The sequence below is a fragment of the Hyposmocoma kahamanoa genome, unplaced genomic scaffold (assembly GCF_003589595.1).
Source record: "Hyposmocoma kahamanoa isolate Upper Pololo Valley unplaced genomic scaffold, ASM358959v1 101, whole genome shotgun sequence".
NCBI lineage: Eukaryota > Metazoa > Arthropoda > Insecta > Lepidoptera > Cosmopterigidae > Hyposmocoma > Hyposmocoma kahamanoa.
In genome coordinates, this window is record NW_020653333.1 from 3,455,953 (window position 1) to 3,475,538 (window position 19,586).

General features: G+C 37.2%; 1 protein-coding gene across 1 annotated transcript in view; it reads right to left on the reverse strand.

Annotated features, from left to right (window-relative positions):
• Positions 1 to 356: 356 nt before the first annotated feature.
• The window catches only part of LOC113230428, a 186,053-nt gene continuing 166,823 nt past the window's right edge, over positions 357 to 19,586 (reverse strand). The window contains exons 5-9 of the mRNA XM_026464362.1: positions 18,746 to 18,874; positions 15,671 to 15,764; positions 14,029 to 14,139; positions 7,203 to 7,362; positions 357 to 468 (exon numbers count right to left, since the gene is read on the reverse strand). Coding sequence (XP_026320147.1) covers positions 396 to 468; positions 7,203 to 7,362; positions 14,029 to 14,139; positions 15,671 to 15,764; positions 18,746 to 18,874 — 567 coding nt within the window. The 3' untranslated portion in view covers positions 357 to 395. The remainder of the gene's footprint in view (positions 469 to 7,202; positions 7,363 to 14,028; positions 14,140 to 15,670; positions 15,765 to 18,745; positions 18,875 to 19,586) is intronic.

Sequence of the window (19,586 nt, forward strand, 5' to 3'; positions counted from 1 at the left end):
TAAATAATGATTTTTATAATTACTTTATTTTTTATTATATAGTCATACTAATTTATTTCTAAGTACAATATTTTGACTAGAATATGCATTTTTATTATGGCTCACATAAATGATATATTTTACATATGATTTTAGTTTTATTTTTGCCTTTATTATTCGTTATAATAATATTATTTCATTATATATAAAGAAAATTGCCTGAACAACCAATAATTAGAAAATAAAATCATTTAAAGTATAGTATAACTGTTCCAACCTCTTAATCATTGCTGTAGAACAAAGCTTAGGTTTATTAAATATTTTTTGTTTAATTTATAAATCATATGTTTTTATATTGAACTAGCGCCCTCGGTATTTTAGCGCCCCTTCTAAGCTCGGCCCTGTAGAATGTTAAATTACGCTAGGTTGATATTCACGCCGACTCCTGTCACAAATTCGTCTCTTATAAGAGGTAGAAGCGCCGTGTGTCTGTAAAAGAAGAAAAAATATTTGATTATATAAAGGTATATGACGAAAAGAAACCTAATTAGAAATATGGTAAATTTCGTATGTCTACAACAGAAGATACACACAGTATATGTACTTCTCCGAGTATATAACCAGAAATAGAGACGAAATGTCATTAATTTGTTTGAAAACTGTTCTGCCAAATCATTACGGTGACAACTGTGTTCCGGTTTTGAAGGGTAAGGGTGCTGGTGTAATTACAGGCACATATGTCTCAGGGTGACGGCGCAGTGAAACCTCAGATCTTTGCGATTTAAAGCTCTGTGTGGCACTGGTACTGTTATGGACAGTTGTATAGCTTACCATCAGGCGCACGACTTGTTCGTCCCGTCACTTGATATTATAAAAAAAAGTTGAGCTTTGGTATAATGGACGGAAATTGAAAAATTACATATTTAATTACCGATGAAATGTGATTCCGTTTGTTTTGTAATTAGATGTTTTGCAGTTTATTTCACACCACACCACATTTTTGGAATATACGAAGACGTATACACTGGTCGAGTTGTTCATGCTGTACTATTTTAGTTTTCTAATTTGTGATTTCAGTGCAAACGAGAGTTGATGTTTAAAAGTGAAATAAGACCCATTTTCCTGATGAGTTGCCAGGCATAGATGGCCCTTGTTTTGTCTCTATTTCTGGTTATATACTCGATGGACTCGCTTGATCCTGAAACAGGGGGTCTATTTCCGTTCTCCATCCGACATCCGTCCAAAACAATTACTTTCAAATAAGCAATACTGGACCAAATCAAAAGACGAAGAAGCAAGAAGAAGCTTCATTACATTACTATTCGGTAATTTCCGGAAAATTTCAAATTTCAGAAAAATTGGGAAAATATAATTCGACGCTCAATTATGTTCTACATTTAGATATATCTTTTCAAGTTTTATGTAGCGTCATTTATAAAATAAAACTGTATAAGTTACAAGTAAGATAAAGGAAAACAAGATTTAAAATCAGTACAGAGTACTAAAAAACCGACCTCAAAAGTACGTGGAATTGATCTATTTGCCAAGTTTTATTGAAATCGGTTACCACTATACGGAACTTGACATAGGAGATAATAAAAATCGGTTCTCATTACTCAAAGTATATTGAGAGAGAAAAACGCCTCGAATTAGAGAATAGCAAAATCAACCATTAAAATAATTGGTCCTTATAATAAAATTTAGGCGCTATTTATAAAAATGAATCTTCATGCGTGAACAGCCACTTTTAGAGGTGGATGATTTTCTTCAAAATTAAATGGGACCACTATGGAGGTGCCCTCTTTCCAACAAAAAAAGAATCATGAAAATCGGTGCACAAATACCGAAGTTATCGCATAACATACATATAAAAAAAACATACAGTCGAATTGAGAACCTCCTCCTTTTTTGAAGTCGGTTAATGATTGGACAACAGTGAAAAAAAGTGTCAAAGGTGTTGACAGGTGTTAACTGTCAAATGTGGAAAAGTATAGGAAAAATACGGATTCTGAAAAATGTTTATTTTTCTGAAAAATATGAATAATTCAAAATGAATTCTTCCATTACCCAACACTAATCTCGCCCGAGATAGACATTTTGCTGACTCGCATCCTTTTCTCTTCTGCGCCACTATACGTACTTTCTGATTTAAAAATTACTCAGTTATGAATAAACCTGCTGTTTTAGGTTACATATTATAGGTTATGTATTAGATTTAAGTGTGTAAAGCGACTCATTTGATTGAATAAACATTCCTCTTTCTTTACAATTTGTATAAATGAAGAAATCTGAAGGTATTAGAAGCGTAGAGTCTATTCTTGGAAAAGGTGAGTTAACACAGCAAATGCTGCAACGCAATACGGTTGCATCTTTTTCGTCTAAACAAGATTTTTTTACATTGACATTTGAAATAAGTATGGAATTATAACAAATTTCGTATTCGCCGTTTCTGTCTACGGTTTTGGACAGATATGGCTTAAAACCGGCCCTTTTTGTAAAAACCCGGGCGGGTTCATTGGGTTTTAGCCCACTACCCTCTCTGCTTTCATGTAATAATAGCACTTTTGATGTATGATCACACATGGCGGTATAATACCAAGAATATGACCACACAATAATTGCGCATGTTTTCATTTATCAGGTTATATATTTTTGAATGCGATCGAGTAAAACTAAACTGCTGAAAAACCAAATAGAAAGATCCAACAACAAGACAAGCACGTACAAAAATTCGTCAGGTCCGCTGGTTCGTTCCGTGGCTTAGTTGGCATAGCGTCTGGCACGGTTTGCTGGAAGACGTCGGTTTGAATCCGGCCGAATCGAAGGATTTTTTTCTTAACTGTTCGATGTTTGTATTAATAATTATAACAAACTAGTGGAGTAATTTCACAAAAAATAATTGAATATCAATTCAATACAAATTTAGAAACTGCACTAGTTTTAACTTTTTATCAGGTGTTATGTTCAGAAAGAAAAAGTAATAAGACAAAAAACAAAACTTTTGCAATATTCTACACAGCCCTAGTCTCCTGGGTATCTGAAAGCGATCAGCTTTCTCAGATCCCAGGATAAGACCCGTCGCTCTATCGTTAGGTCCCAGTTATCTTTTCCATCCTTGAATTCCGGAGTTTATTCCCACTCCTTTACTGTTCATATGATCAGACTACGGAACGTAATTCCCATTACAGTTCACGATAGTATAGCCTGGCTGTTTTCAAAATGAGAGTTAAAGAGCACTATTTATCCACTGTTCCTTCAATTTTACAGGTATTATATTATATATAGCATCTGGTTTATTAAATAAAAATACGTAGTAATTAATACAAAGATCGAACACTCAGAAAAAACACTCAGAAAAAATTCCTTCGATCCGGTCGGATTCGAACCGACGTCTTCTTGCATACCGTGCCAGACCGAACGAAGAACGAACCAACGGACCTCACGAATTTTTCTATGTGCTTGCGTCGTGTCTTTGTACTTGGTCTTTCAACGACTTTTTAGTCGTAGCGCCATCTATGAGAACTCTATTGCAGATTTATCACCCAGTTAGTACCTTTACAGCTACCAGTCCTGGGGAATTTTTTCTGAGTGTTCGATCTTTGTATTAATAATTATAACAAACTAGTGGAGTAATTTCACAAAAAAGCAATTGAATATCAATTCAATAAAAATTTAATTAAAAATACGTAGCTTAAAAAAAATTTGTACATGTTATTAAACAACAATGGAATTTGCCGTGGACAATGAAATAGTACAAAATGGTATTAAAAAGTGAAATCTTCTGAAAATTGAGATAATAGGTACCGGTTGCCAGTTCACAGTCCATATGTAGTTATTGATATTATACTTTATAATAATTTAATGTTATTGATATTGTTTCTTTATTTTATTATTTACTTTTTAACAGACTTCTTTTTTTATTTTTTTTTTATACTTGACAGGCAAATGACTAGGAGGAGGAGGAGCTTTATTCGACTGTATGTTTTTTTTTCTTTTATATATATGTTACAAGATTACTCCGGCACTTGTGATCCGATCTGGATGATTCTTTTTTAGTTAGAAAGAGGGTGCATCACAAGTGGTCCCATTTAAATTTGAAGAAAATATTGCATCTCTAAGGGTGGCAAACTAGAGGATGACTTTTGAGGTCGGGTTTTTAGTACTCTGTACTGAGATTATTATTTGTTATGCACGTAAACCCGTATTGTAATTACTAGGTCCTGTATTTAAATCCGCAGAAAAAAAAAACCTTTTAGAAAGAACAGTACCTTTTGTGTGTTTTCCTTTTTACTTAATGTGATTTGTGTTTTCCTGTGCAATAAAGGATTAATTAAATACAAATTAACTCTTAAATATTCATTAACGAAATGAATATTTTATATTTTAGAATAATTTATATTACGAGGGCCTTTCAATACCAATTGTTCCATATACTGGGGTCAAGGGAGGAATAAATTTTTAGTATGAAATAGCTGATTTTATTCCCGCCATTTCACGGGTTCTCGTAGTAAGTTGTTCGCTTTGATAGATAATATGCGTTCTACTCTGGTCTGGTCATATCGCACCCTCTATAATAAAGTGAAAAAATTTGGAAAGTAAATTTTTGTGATACTATAGCTTTTTCTGTGTTCGATCTTTGTATTATGGGCCTCATAAGAAGGCTCAAGGTCACTAAGCGGGCAATGGAGAGAGCGATGCTCGGTATTTCCCTACGTGATAGAATCAGAAAGGAGAAAATCCGTAGGAGAACTAAGGTAACCGACATAGCTCGAAGAATTGCTCAGCTGAAGTGGCAGTGGGCGGGGCATACATATAGCTAGGAGAACCAATGGTCATTGGTGCGGAAAGGTTCTTCAATGGCGAGCGCGCACGATGGATGCGGGCAGGACCGATGGTCGTGGAGATCTTTTGGGGAGGTCTATGCCCAGCAGCGAGCGTTGCATGGCTGAATGATGATGATCTTTGTATTAATAATTACAAACACACAACAAACTAGTGTGGTCATTTAAAAAAATAACACACTATCATGCTAGTAACACATCGGAACATAGTAAAACATTTTATAGAGCTCCTTGTGAAAGGATTCGTTTGGAAAAGTACTGACACCTTACCTATTTCATTAACTATTTCAAATAGATTTATTGTTATGAGAATCTCTGCCAGTGCTGCCAACCGACCGCGACAATCCTACGTTAGAAATGTTCCAGTCATAGTCATATATAAGGCGCTGCAAATCAAACTAACCGATTTTTACTAGTGCGTTCTCGACGCGTGGAAGTGTTTATATAACTTCCCGCGCTTTTCAAATTTTGTTTATGTTTTGTAGGGCACAGAGACCTCTAACACAGGCATTGTTATACTTAAAAGAAGATTCATATAACTATAACTGTAAATGCATACTTAAAAATAATTAAATAATCATTCGTTTATTGAATATCACGATTTTTTACTACTATGGTATTCACTTGTTTCTTATGAAATTACTCCACTAGTTTGTTATATAATATTAATACAAAGGTCAAATACTAAGAAAAAATCTTTCGACGCGGCTGGATTCGAACCAGTATCTTCAGCATACCTGAAGCTCTCCCAACTCAGCTACGGAACGTACCCGCAGACTATTGGAAATTTATCTGTGTGCTTGTTGCAGATCTTTGCTTCCGGTTTGATCGAGTTTTTAGGCGTAGCGCCACCTATGGAAAGTTTTTGTTTTCTCAGCCAGGTACCTTTACAGCTACCAGCGGCTGACTACAGATGTCGCTTTATTAATTGCAATATTGAATCGAAAGAAAGATTTTTATTTCATTAAAATTAATCTTAATTTCTTTGGCCAACGATTGTACCTAACGGTACAAGTACTAAAATGTTGTATACAAAATATTTAATATGCTCCTTTGCGACTGTTTGAGACCATGAACCGTTAAAGGTATTTTTGGGAAAAGATTGGGGGGCATTCTCCGACCTCCTTTCGCGCTTGGCTTATACCCAAAAAGAAGGAAATAGAAACGTGATTGAGACCGTCATTCAGATGGTCATTGAGACGAAAAGCTGATACGAAATTACGGAACCGCTGGCTGAAAAATGTAAAACTGCTTGTCAGTAATTATTTATAATATTCATTCGTCGCAAACAAGGAGTTATCTTCTAACCGCCAGCGCCGCCAGTACGCAGCTGCATGGGAGTTAAAGGTGAGTGTCACCAATATTTTTCCAAAATTACATTTGTTGGTTTTGTGGGTAAACTTTTCAGAACGGAAGGAACAAAGTCCACTGCCTTTTAACATCTCAGCTCTTTTAACGACCATGAAAACAGTAAAGTCTTAAGCCGGGTACTCATTACCGAACTGTAATGTGACAGATATAGAATAAGGTTCTGGTGTGTACACTTGAAACAGTCTTCAATCAGACAGTTCACTGCGAACCGCACGCGTTCCGCTCGCGGCAAGCTCGCGGACCACGTATATACTAAAACCGGTTACTGACTAGCGAGCTAGTAACCGTTGCATGTTATGTAACTAAAAATCATAGTAAAATTATAATTAGACAGTTTTAAATTGAAATTGATGCTTTTTTTGCACACTTTTGAAAAGAAACATTAAAAAAATACGTGCTCTATTTTTTTGCTCGTTTCTTTTCTAAAATTGATTTTTTGTGTCAGAAAAAGTTAAACACTAACTGTGAATATTTAACTTTACGAATACTGTGACTATGAATTTCCAAAATCATTATAATATTATAAACTACACAATGATTGGGGAAATTATTTTGATAGGGAAATTTCCTGTCCATAGATATAAACGCCAGTGAATGTTGCCCATTTGTTTTGTGCAATTTATGTTATGAAGAAAAATATTAACAAAAACAGGCAGTGTAGTGCTAAATTAAAGTAAAAAATATAATATTCCCTTGTCATATTTTTATTTTCATACGTTTAGAAAAAAAGGCTTTTAATTTTATTTTTCGTTGTTTTTTTTTCACCTCAGAAAAAATACATTTTTTTCACAACACCGTCCATTATCTAGCTTTAGTTTGATATGATACAGATCAAAATCTGTTCATGGTTACGCATCGTGAGGGTCCACTTAATCGACGTTAAGGTCAACACATACTATTTTTTACTTAGGCAACTGCATACGTGGCAAATATGCAAATATGCGGATAGCAATGTCACCGACTATGCGAGCTTTTTAGTTTACGGTCACAACATATTAGACTGCTACTTACTCATGTGGCGCAGGCCAAGTAGGAGTATGCTTATGCGTAGCCGCCCTCGCTTTGGCTAGCAGCGTCATGACGGCACGCTTAGTCGGCGACATGGCGGCCCGTGCGCCGCCCAGCAGCGGCCGCTTGCGCGCTGTGCTCGCAGCCGCCGACCCACCCGCACCTGCCACAGTAAAGATCTACATGCGTTTTGTTGCCGAGTCTGTTCCAAGCTTTTATTATTAGGGCTCATACGTTATAGCTTAGAGCTTTTTTCAAACGCACAGTGAGAAGCTCAGGGTCTGTATAGTTTCGACCGTCTTTCGATCCGCGTTGCGTATAGTGCGTGCAGATCTTTAGTGTACTTACCGAAGCGGCAGTGGAAACTAAAATGAGTTTTATTGATAAATTGTTGAGTTCAAATGTTTAGCGTTTTTGGATTTTTTACATTTTATAATTTTTGGCTGGTATGACCGACCCGACAGCAACCTGACGTGACGGTTGTGCTAGTGGTTCAGGTCTATGGACTGTGGTACTAATGCTCTGCAGTGGCACTTTTTATAACCAGCAGACGAGCCACTTGACGGGAGTTAGTCATCGTCGCCCAAGGACATCTGCAATATCAGAGGTGCTGCCTATGCGTTGACAGTCTTTGAGGACCGTGTTGACTCGCTTTTTGAAGAGCTCCACACGGCAAAGGAAATGTTTCAGGCAGGAGACCATTCCACATCTTGCAGGTCCGAATAAGGAACGAATGTGATGTTTGCGTGGTTTTAGAATGGCAGGCATCAAGGATGTAGAGAAGGTGGGCTCTATTCCTTTGGCTGGAGGTGCGATGGTGGTAACGTGACGGTGGCACCTGTTCGAGAAATTCCTCTGAGCGCTCGTTATACAAACGCTAGAATACACAAAGAGAGCCAACGTCTCTCAAGTAGACTTGGACTGGATTCTAAACTGTATGTGCTTATTTACTGCAGTATTAGGCAAACTTTTCAGGGCATGAAAAGCATAGGTATGACTATTGTGCAGAGCATTCGCTTTTAAAAGCAGTAAGGTCGTACTCAGTTATGACAAAAATATCTGGTACGGCAGTTAGTGAAGAGGGAGACGATACGATTTTAAGTCTCCTAAGGATCTTATTACACTGGCTGTCTATACTGTTTAAGTCTGGAATACAACAGCGTGGCATTTCAGTGTGTATGTGTACGCAGTGGTACCCACTAGGGCTGTCAGTCTCGTTGAATTTTCAGGTCCCGGAAAAAATCGGTCTCAAAAAAACCGGAAAAGACGAGATTCGGGACTATTTAAAAAATATATTTGCATACTTAAAGGGTAGTTTCGTGTGACGTCTAGTGTCCGTAAGTCAAGATTTATGAGCTTATTTTGCGTGTGGAAAGGCTAGGTATTTAGGAAGTCAAAACCTGATATTTTAATCAAGTTCCTTATTAATTAAGGAAAACTTATTTATGAAACTTATTTACATTTTTATATTGGGTACAGAAGAAATAAAGTACGTTTGATGTAGTTTCAGATTGAGAGTTCTCCAATCTCTACAGATTATTCTAAGGCTGCTAACAGATAGATGTTTGCAGTTAATATGTGAAATCTTAATCAACTACATGCAGCCGAGACCTCGACTGCATGACGTTGGTAACGACTTCACGCATTAACTGAAATCGGTTTCGACTGCATGCACCCGAGATCGACTGCATGCAGTAAATGTGTGAAGTCGTTATCAACTTCATGTAGTCGTGATCTCGGCTGCATGACTGGATGAGATTGAAAAAATCAGTCTCGATTCTCGAAAATATCAAAGAATTGAAGAGACTCTCAAAATGTTCGAGACTGATATTCCCGGAATGAAGGCTCTATATCCACCCAAGTGAGTTCTGTGCTTTATGTATGCCCTTGAGCCCGGGGAGGCCCAATACTAACCTCCAGGTGGGAGATATACCCACTAAAACCCGGCTTACCCTCTTGGCCAGGTGTTGTGGGCGCTATGGGATCCCGAAGATTCACCATTACGACGTCCTTGGCTATCCTTGGAGAGTTGGCTCGCTTGACTCTTCCCCCGAGACAGGTGAGACCATACAATGCGGACAAGGGATCCATGTCCCCTGTCCGCTCGTCTCACAAGAGAGTTAGGCGAGCAGCGAACTGCGTTCACCTTCTCTCGCCCCGGCTGCGTTAAGAACCCTACCACTAACATAGCCAGTTTATATATTTTTTTATTTTATATTATCGACCCGGTCTTTATTTAGACCAAACCCGCGGCTAGAACAAATTTGCACATTCGCTTTGTTAGTACTTGCAATTATCCAATCGTTGCTTAGTCGTGTCGTTGTTGGAACAAGACGTCTATTTCTCCCGCTCTGTGATATTTCAAAGAGGTCTTATTGCTTGCTACTGTCTTTATAAAATCCTTTGATGATAAGTTATTGTTTATATTACGAATTTGAATGTGTTAAATGGTATTAAATGGAGGACATAACTTATTAAAGGCACTTAAATTGTAATTTAAAAACTTGTAATACTTATTAAGGTTATTGAATATCACGATGTCTTACTACCATGATTACTGCGCTATAAATATCTTTTGTATATATTTTATAGTCTCTTTAATGTTTTAAGTTTTAGTTAATTCTAAATTTCAATGTGATTGTTTTGACTTTTGTTTGCTGTTTTGCTTTGATACTTACAAAGATCGATTACTAATAAAAATTCCTTCAATCCGGTTGGATTCGGACCAGGGCCTTCAAGCAATCCGTGTCAGAGGATCTCCCAATTTCTTTACATGCTTTTTATCCTACTCAACTTTAAAGTTTCTGACATTTTCGGTTATAAAGATTCTTCCAAAGTGATACAAGATACCCGTATATGAACAAGTCTTGCGACTGGTAGTCCATAAATAGAAATTTTAAACGCAAAGGTCTGGGGCACTGCCACTGCGCCCGTCACCTTTAAACATAAGTTGACAAGTCCCATGTGCTTTTAATTTCACGTACGCCCTTTTCCTTCAAAGCTGGAATGCAATAATGCTGTAATTACTACTTGGCGGCAAAAATAACTAAAGTGACATTACTTACCAGGACGAAAACTTACACAAAGAGCTTTATTACAAATTGGAATGTATAGAATTAATAACAGTTTACTTTGGTATTGTGCGGCATCTCACCTGCAAAGTTAGCAATCCAGTTTTTTCCTCCCACATGCAAAAAAGTGAGTTTATCCCGTTATTGCGATTACGGTAACAAAAACTTTATAAAATAAAAAAAAACAAAGAAACAAAAGAAGTGTCGCAAATTGTTATTGTCTCCCCTTCCCTTTGCCTTTGAATGTCTTTGATATAAAAGTAAATGTCGCTGTTTGAGACGCAAAATTTTATTGAGTATGCCGACAAAAACAGGGTTCGAGGAAGTCATTATTTTACAAAAATAGTTTATTTCTGGAATATCTGTCTATACAGAGAAAGGTACCCCCTAATAGTTTTGATTTTCATCGCTACCGATACAACTAACAATACACGTATGGTTATTGCACTAACGTCAAAGTACATTTATAAAAATGTAATTTAACTGCCTCTGTGGCAGAACGGTTACCATGCCGGACTGCCACGCAGACGTCCCAGGTTCGATTCCCGGGCCGGCAGAAATATTTGTATGGCCTACATTTATTTCTCTCGTGAGTTTGGGTGTAATTTGTGGTTGTCTATATGTGTGTCCATGGTACCCGCGACACAGGGTTTCCCTAGTGCGGAGGTATGTTGAGTGTATGCGTTATTAAAAAATATATATTAAGGGGAACGGTATTTCTTATATCAACAAATAAGTCGTACGCCTGATGGTAAGCTACACGCCTGTCCATAACAGTTGCAGTGCCACTCAGAACTTTAAATCGCAAAGACCTGAGGGTCACTGCCACTGCAGCCGTCACTGTGATATAAATTGACAAGTCCCATGTGAGTCTCAGAGCTCCTTGTGAAAGTACTGACACCTTACCTATTTCTGCTGCCAAGCAGTGATGTGAGCATAACTGGGTTTCGGTTTTGAAGCGTAAGGTGGTGGTGAAATTACAAGCTAATGGGGCTTGGCAACTTACGTCACACGGTGAAGGGCGCAGCGGCAGTGCCCCTCAGATCTATGTGATTTAAAGCTCTGAGTGTCAGTGGAATTGTTAGGAACAGGCGGGTCGCTTACCATCAGACACACGACTAAGATGGCAGTACTTCCCTCATTGACTTACAATTATATGGACGTCAGGTCCGCGCTAAAAAGTGTCCGAACTTATAGGGCGTTAAAATCGTATACAGAGCGTCATTCACGCTTTAGTCTTCGTTTGTTCGACTGACAGCGAAGCAAGCAAAATTAGACAGTACTGCGATGATATTACAATTTAAATTCAACGTTTTAGCTTTTTCATATTCCTTTACATGTCACTACGTTTAAATAGGTTGACTTGGGACATTTTTTTCGTGGTTTTCGTATTAGACCCGTCGTCCATTTATTTGTAAGTCAATGACTTCCCTGGACGAACTCTTACACAAGGAGCTCTATTGCTACTCAAAGTGAAATATGGTGTAGGCATAACATTAATACGAGTAATATAAATAATTTAACTGTTCTTGATAGTCGTGTTCACAAGGTCACAAATTCATTTATGGGGCAATGTGTTCCATAATAAGATTACGGATGATCTTCAAAATTAGCCATTTATGAGGTTTAGGAGATTCCATTCGACTGAAGGTTTTTTTTTGTATGTATGTTACGCGATAACGGCGGCTTTGAGAACATACTTTTTATGATTGTTTTTTGTTGGATAGTGGGTACCTTAAAAGTGGTAACATGTAATTTGACGAAAATAAACCACGTCTAAGAGTAGCAAACTAGAGGATGAATGACTTTTGAATTCGGTTTTTTTAGTTCTCTGAACTGAGATCATTATTTTTATCTTTTTATTTTTTATACTCTCTACAACTCTTATAAATCTATAATGTTTCAAACAAATATTGTAAAGGGCAAATGTAAAAAAATGTACTTTAGTAAGCTCTGGAGTTTGTTCTTCTCGAGAGAATCTGCCTTAAGAATGAGTAATGCTGACAATTTGAAGTTTTGAAGTCAAATTTTCTTACTCATAAAATTATTTAATTTAATTTATGTTTATGAATGCCAGAATGGTATGAATGGCAAATACAGGCTTACTTTTATATAACTAGACTTACTATATAAAAGGTATCACTTAAAGAAAATATTTTGTTTTTTATTTTTTTGAACAAAATTTATACCTTTAAAAATCAGTAATTCCTTCCTAGTTGGTAGTAGTTTTTCTTAGTGTTCGGTCTTTGTATTAATAATTCTTTGTATGAACCAGTGCAGTGATTTCCTCTCATTTGGTAGTAAAAAACATGATATTCTATAAAATTTATATTAAAATTTATAGATACAGTTTATACGTTACAAGCAAAAATTTTTTCCATTTATTTTTCTTTACACGGGCTCCTTGTGCGCCAAAAATAAACAGAGACATATGGGTAGGCCTAGTTCCGGAAGCGATGAAGTTTAAAAAAAATAAAACTATAAGCTTGACTACACACAACCGGCAGAGTCAAATGCCTGTAGTTTAGTTAGTTTCGGGGTTGTATGTGTATTGGCTGATGTATTGTTGTATGTTTAAATAGTTGTTGTAGAAACGAAAAGCTGTTAATTTAATTTACAAAACAAAAACAGGTAGGACTAAGGCTCCTAACAGATTGACATGTTTGTATGTTGTTTTCATGCAGCTGACACCACGACTGCATCAAGTTGATAACCACTTCACGCATTAACTGCATGCAGTTGTTATCAACTTCACGCAGTCGAGGTCTCGGCTGGATGATATTGATTATGACTTCATGCATTAACTGCGAACATGTAGTCAATCTGTTAATCTAACTTGTGCCTGTGATTATACTCTCGTAGTATAATTCTACGATAATTTTAATTGTGATTTCTCACAACCATAAAGCCTTATCTTACGAAGTTATCACACTTATCGACACGGAACCGCATTAAGCCGGCTTAAGCCTATTCCACTATACCACAACTTACTTAGTTCAAGCTATGTGCCACAGTAACTTTCCTTTCAAAGTGCAAGCTGCCTGCAAGTACATTGCGATGTGCCTTATTTATTATGTCTAAATTCTACATTCTCGCTATCCGAACGAATATACCTTGGTATAAAAATATGAACCGTTAGATTACTCATAAGTGGCGAGAAACTTACTCATAACATAACACATAATGGTTTGCCTGAGAAATTTATTCTCCAACTTAATAGTACTCGATCACGACTTCACGAAGTCGGTTTCGACTTCATGCAGCGTGAAGTCGTTATCAGAGACCTCGATTGCGGGAAGTTGATAATGACTTCACGCATCAACTGTATGAAGTTGAAACCGATATCATGCAGAAACTTATGCTGAACCTTCCCTCAAGTGTTTTAAGTTCGAGCAAATGTGGTCTTACTTGAATTCAAAGATGTCATTTGTAAACTAACTGGATTGAAGTGGGACTGAAATTTCTGAGTATACATATAAGACTTACGTTACTCACGTACTTTCATACATCTTGTACACTCAAAGCCAAAATGGTCTGAATTTTTGAAAAACAATCGATGAAATTTACCTTATGTTAATGAGTTTAAAGTGCACTTTTCAAATCAATTTCAGTTTGAAGTTTTTTTTTGACGTTAATGGGTTATCCATTTAGTATTTATGAGGCATACATAAATATACATTTTCACGCCAGTGATAGGCTGGGTTTACGGATTCGACTTGCTACAATAAGTCAAGATCCAAATAAAGTGACGTACCGACCTTGCGTGGCGAGCGCATGCACAGCGGCTGGTTTAACTCCACGCAGTGCCGGATGGGCGTGCAATACACCGCTGAGCACGGGGCTGCTCAGGCCCAGGATGTCACCACCACCTGGGTTCAGTTAGTTGGGTTAGTTCATGCGATAAGAAAAAGTAATAGCGTTGTAATTGCAGCTAAATGAAATAGGAATGTGAAAAAATTATCAAAATTACTTATTTAGAGCGGTGGTTGCCGAGTGGGTGAATATTTGCTTTGAGAGGTCAATGGTCCGAATCCCTCTGGCGATGTGAAACTATTTCTTTAATATCTAAGTTACAATTTTTAAATTCAAAACTACACAGAGCCAATGTTTACATAAAAGCGCCCCTTTAGCGAAGTCCCAATTATATTTGTAAACTATTTAGTAGCTAATACTTGTGTTAATGAAGAAGAAGAAGAATAAAATTATGATATAAAGTGACGGGACAAACTTATGGTACGCCTGCTTGTAAGCGACACGCCCATAGTAGTTGCAGTGCCCCTCAGAACGTTAAATCTCAAACACTTGAAGGGCGCTACCACTACACCCGTCACCATGATACATAAACTTGACAAGTCTCTTGTGTCTGTACTTTCACCAGCACCCTTTGAAACCGAAAGGCAGTAACGCTCACTGTTCGTCGGCAGAAATAGGTATGGTGGTACTTCCCTGGACGAACTCTTTAACCTAGTGTAGTCGGAACTGGTCTTTGAAAGATACGATATTTGTCGTAAATGGGACAAAAAGTTTTCTAACTTGATGCAGCAATTCTCTAGTATCTCATACAGAATTAACCAATTTAAACAGTACGGCAGAGTTGAGCGAAGAGAGTCTACTCTTTAGAGTGTCAATTTTAGAATGCCTTAATAGTAAAGGATAAGCCCTGACAATTACAAAGAAATAATGGGAGAGATTGAAATGTGGTGTTGGAGGCTAAAGGTGAAATCAATTTGGATAAACAAAATACCAAATGAAAACATTTTAAAAAGGTTTAAGGTAGAAAGAAATGTTTTAAAGGCAATAGAAAATAGAAGATGAAATATGTTGGGACATCTGTTACGTAATGATGAATTTATAAAAATTACAATTGAGGGAAAGATACAAGGAAAGAAAAGGAGTGGAAGACCTCGAATAGCATGCAGCGAACAAATAAAGAAGAACTTTAAAGTGAGTAACTATAGAAAAGACAAAGAGCTGGCTATGGATTGTAAAGAATAGTGTAGGCTTATACCGACAAGGGCCATGGGGTCAATTACTGTCAAATAAGTTATACTCGACCAAATTAGAAAACAATATCAAGTAAGTATGCATCTTTTAATTTTGGTTGAGTATTACTTATTACACAGTAATTTCGAACCGAGAACCACAAGGCTTGAATCGTAAATAGGGCAAACAAATTTTCATAGGCCAAAAGCCATAAAACCCCTTTTAAAACTTAAATGTCTCAACGAACGCATCTGTATACATACGATCCTATTTTTATGTTGATCACAATATATGCGATTATGGAATGATGATGCAGTGACGTCATAGTTTCAAAAACATTCTCGTGCATTGCAACATCCCATTGCGTCGCATTAGATTGTTGAAATAATATGAAACACTTGAATATATGAAACTCACCTAGGAGAGAATTCTGTGTCAATAAATGATGAGTGGGTGGCTGCTGCAGTACCCCTCCGCCGACCAACATTCCGGCTGTGTGACCAGCTGCAAGCTGCAATATAAATATGGCATTAAAAAAACGTATTTTGATAGAGTTTTTAGGTTTTCGTGATTGCAACACATTGGGAATGAAACTATTTTTTCGGATCCAAATTGTATATATTTGTTTTCTCAAACAAGTCAACGTTTCAGGTACTTCTGCAGACTGTAAGTCGTGACCATGAGGCTTCTAAGGAGCCGTTAGATTATTTGGAAAAACACATATTCCTAATTTAGGTCCGAAAACATTGTTTCATTCCCATTTTAATTTGACTACTTTTTAAAACGCCGTAGATTTGGTATAATGAATTTTACAAAGATATTGTATCCAGTTTTACCCTTATTTTTACGGTCAGACTACTGTTTCTGAGAATTTTGCAGGTCTTTGGTTTTAACTTCCACAGACTGACAGACTGACTTTTGAAAAACATTATGTTGAAGAAATTCCTAATTATCTATTCTCAGATTATCTGGAATAATTACCACTCAGATATGAAGCTACGTGTAACAATCGCCAGGTGTCAAATCCTTTCCGACATTCAAGCACGTCTTAATGCAAGCATGAAAGAATGTAAGAGTCTTGTCACACTGACGATTTGCGAGACCGTGCTCGCCGTGCTGTCTCATCGCTTTCAATCACTCGCAAATCGCCAGTGTGATAAAGTTCTATTGTTCTATAGTATAAAGAAGCAAGTATAATGTAATAAGTGTACCAAACACATCGAGTATTTAACTAGAAACAGAGACGAAATGTCATTTAATTTGTTTGAAAACTATTCTGCCAAATTTACGGTGACGATTCGAAACAATTGACGGGTGTCGTCAATTGTTTCACTTCAAATCGACCCGTTTAATTTAGGCTTTGCAAAAATTACATATTTAGTATTTAATTACCGATGAAATATGATTCCATTTGTTTTGTTGTTTTTCCCACACCACCGAATGGCCGAACAGCCCCCATTGTTAGAAATATTATCTTTATTACAATAAATACAGAATATTTTTAGAATGTACGGAGATGTATGTACACACAGGTCAGTTGTTGGCACTGTACTATTTCAGGTTTCTGATTTGTGATTTCAGTGCAAACGAGAGTTAATATTTAAAAGTGATATAAGACCTATTTGCTTGATGAGTTGCCAGAAACGGATGGATTATTTCGAGTCCATTTCTGGTTATATACTCGATGCCCAACTATAATACGATCAGTCATTTACCAACCAATCTAAGTTGTTGATTTTGAATACCTCGACCACATTCACTTTCACTATGGTACACAGTGCATTGTGTTGACTAATTTATATTGCACAAATTATAATAGGTGTTAAAGTATGAAATTGCCGATTTGTACTGAAAATCTAAATTGTTTATTTTTTAAATTTTTAACAAATTTATTTAATCAAAATAGTTGCCATTATTATCTATACATTGCTGCCATCTAATGGGAAGGTTATTAATGCCTTTGCGATAGAACTCCGACGATCTAGACTGCACAAACTGTGTGAAAGCATTTTGTACTGCCTCCTGGGAAGAAAACTTCTTGTCACGTAGATAATTGTCCAAATCACGAAAAAAATGGTAGTCCGTTGGAGCAAGGTCTGGTGAATACGGAGGATGACGAATGGTTTCTAACTGCAGTTCCTGAAGGGTCAAAATGGTTTCTCGTGCTGTGTGAGGTCTCGCGTTGTCGTGGAGCAATAATGGTGAAGATCGATTCATGAGTCGGGGCTGTTTTACTGTTAGTTTTGTCAACATGGTTCGGAGTTCGGCACAATAGACATCTGCCGTTATTGCTTGACCAGATCGGAGAAAACTATAGTGAATAACACCATGCTGAGACCACCAAACAGTTACCATTACCTTTTTATTGGTAAGTTTTGCTTTAGGACACTGTTGTGGCATTTGACCTGGGGTCAGCCATTGCATTTTTCTTTTCCGGTTATCATAAAGAATCCACTTTTCATCACATGTTACAATTCGATCCAATATTCCTTCATTTCTGTACCGGTTCAACAAGGCAACACAAGTTTCAACACGCGTTTCTTTCTGCAGATCAGTCAAATCATGAGGCACCCATTTTTCGTATTTTTTTATTTTATTGATTTGACGCAAGTGAGTCAATATTGTGGGTAAGGTAACGTTAAACCATGCCGCTAATTCCTGGGTAGTTTGACTAGGATCGGCTTCCACTATCTCTCTTAATTCATCGTTATTCACCTGTGGTCTTCCTCGTGGCTCGTTCTTTGTCGAAATTTCCATCACGAAAGCGTTTAAACCAAAATCGCACGGTGCGTTCATTAGTAGACCCCTCTCCAAACGCAGCATTGATATTGCGGGCTGTTTCTGCCGCGTTAGTTCCGCGTCGGAACTCGTATTCAAAAATCACTCGAATTTTCGCAGTATCCATCTTTCTTGTCTAAATTGAATAACAAAAACAATTGAAAGTCGATATTCAAATGTTTCAAATTAAAAAAAAAAAAATCACAGAAACCATTTGAAAAAAGTTTCATTCGAAAACCTCAAACCATGAAGATTCTATGAAAATTCAAAGAACCTATTGCAATAAAACGGCAATTTCATACTTTAACCCCTAATATTAATAGCACTTATAACTAATAATGAGTCTTAAGGGGTTGAGTCCATTATCGCCAGAAAGCAAGCAACGGAAATTTTCGACAAATCGATATCGTGAGTATCGAGTGTCGGTCAAATAAATATAGTTAGAAAAACTCGCATGGCTGGAAGATGTTGACACCCGCCTCCTCAGTCGATTCGAGACCATGTACGTTGTAACGCGTCCGAAACGTCGAAATAAACTACAATACATTGTGTATCAAGGGCGGCCAATAACTAATTACGAAGACTATTAGAATTTTGGAGTCGAGGTTCGCAATTTCTGTACCGCTGGTGAAACATCCAATACTTATACGCGATTAAGTTTCGAAATTTTTAAATCAAATAAAATCATAATATTTAGCATAGAGAAATAATTACCTGATGATGAGCAGCGGAGAGATGATCCGGAGCAGGCGTTGGCGCGGGCGGGGAGAAGTCTCTAGCAGCGTGGTTGACTGGCATACCCGGTAGCGGTGCCTGCGCAGCAGTTGGCTGTACGCCTGTTAGCTGTAGAAAAAGAAAAATTTGTGAAAATGATCCGAAGCGAAAAATTTAGATCCGAAATAGTTTAATTTCCAATTGAAAAACTAAGTTTCGATCACTCTTAGAATGCAATGTCTAGAACAAGATCTATTCTCCATTTCGTTCCATTTTTTTATACCAAGTGACGGGACGAACAAGTCGTGCGCCTGATACTGCTACTGCGCCCGTCGCCTTGAGACATGAGTTGATAAGTCCCATGTGCCAGTAATTTCACCAGCACACTTACTATTAAAAACCGGAACGCAGTAATGCTCACATTACTGTTTGGCGGCAGAAATAAGTTAGATAAATAGATGGATAAAAACTTTAGTCAGTTCCATGACAACTTATTTAAATAGGATCTACTAAAACTAACACCATAATTATATTGAACCACTTAAAATAACAAATTTTTATAACAAAAGGAAAGCATAACTACACACATAATTAATGAAAGTAAAAAGTTTTGGAAGTCATGGCAGTGAAAAGGCGTTGGCTCAGCATAAATGCCGCAGTTTCCCACGATACTGGTATTCCGCCAGAACCGTGTTTAACGAGACGCCACTCATCATCTCAGATAGTCAAAGATTATATGAAAAATAATATGATAAAGTGTGTGTGTGTGTGTGTGTGTGTGTGTGTGTGTGTGTGTGCGTGCGTGCGTGCGTGCGTGCGTGCGTGCGTGCGTGCGTGCGTG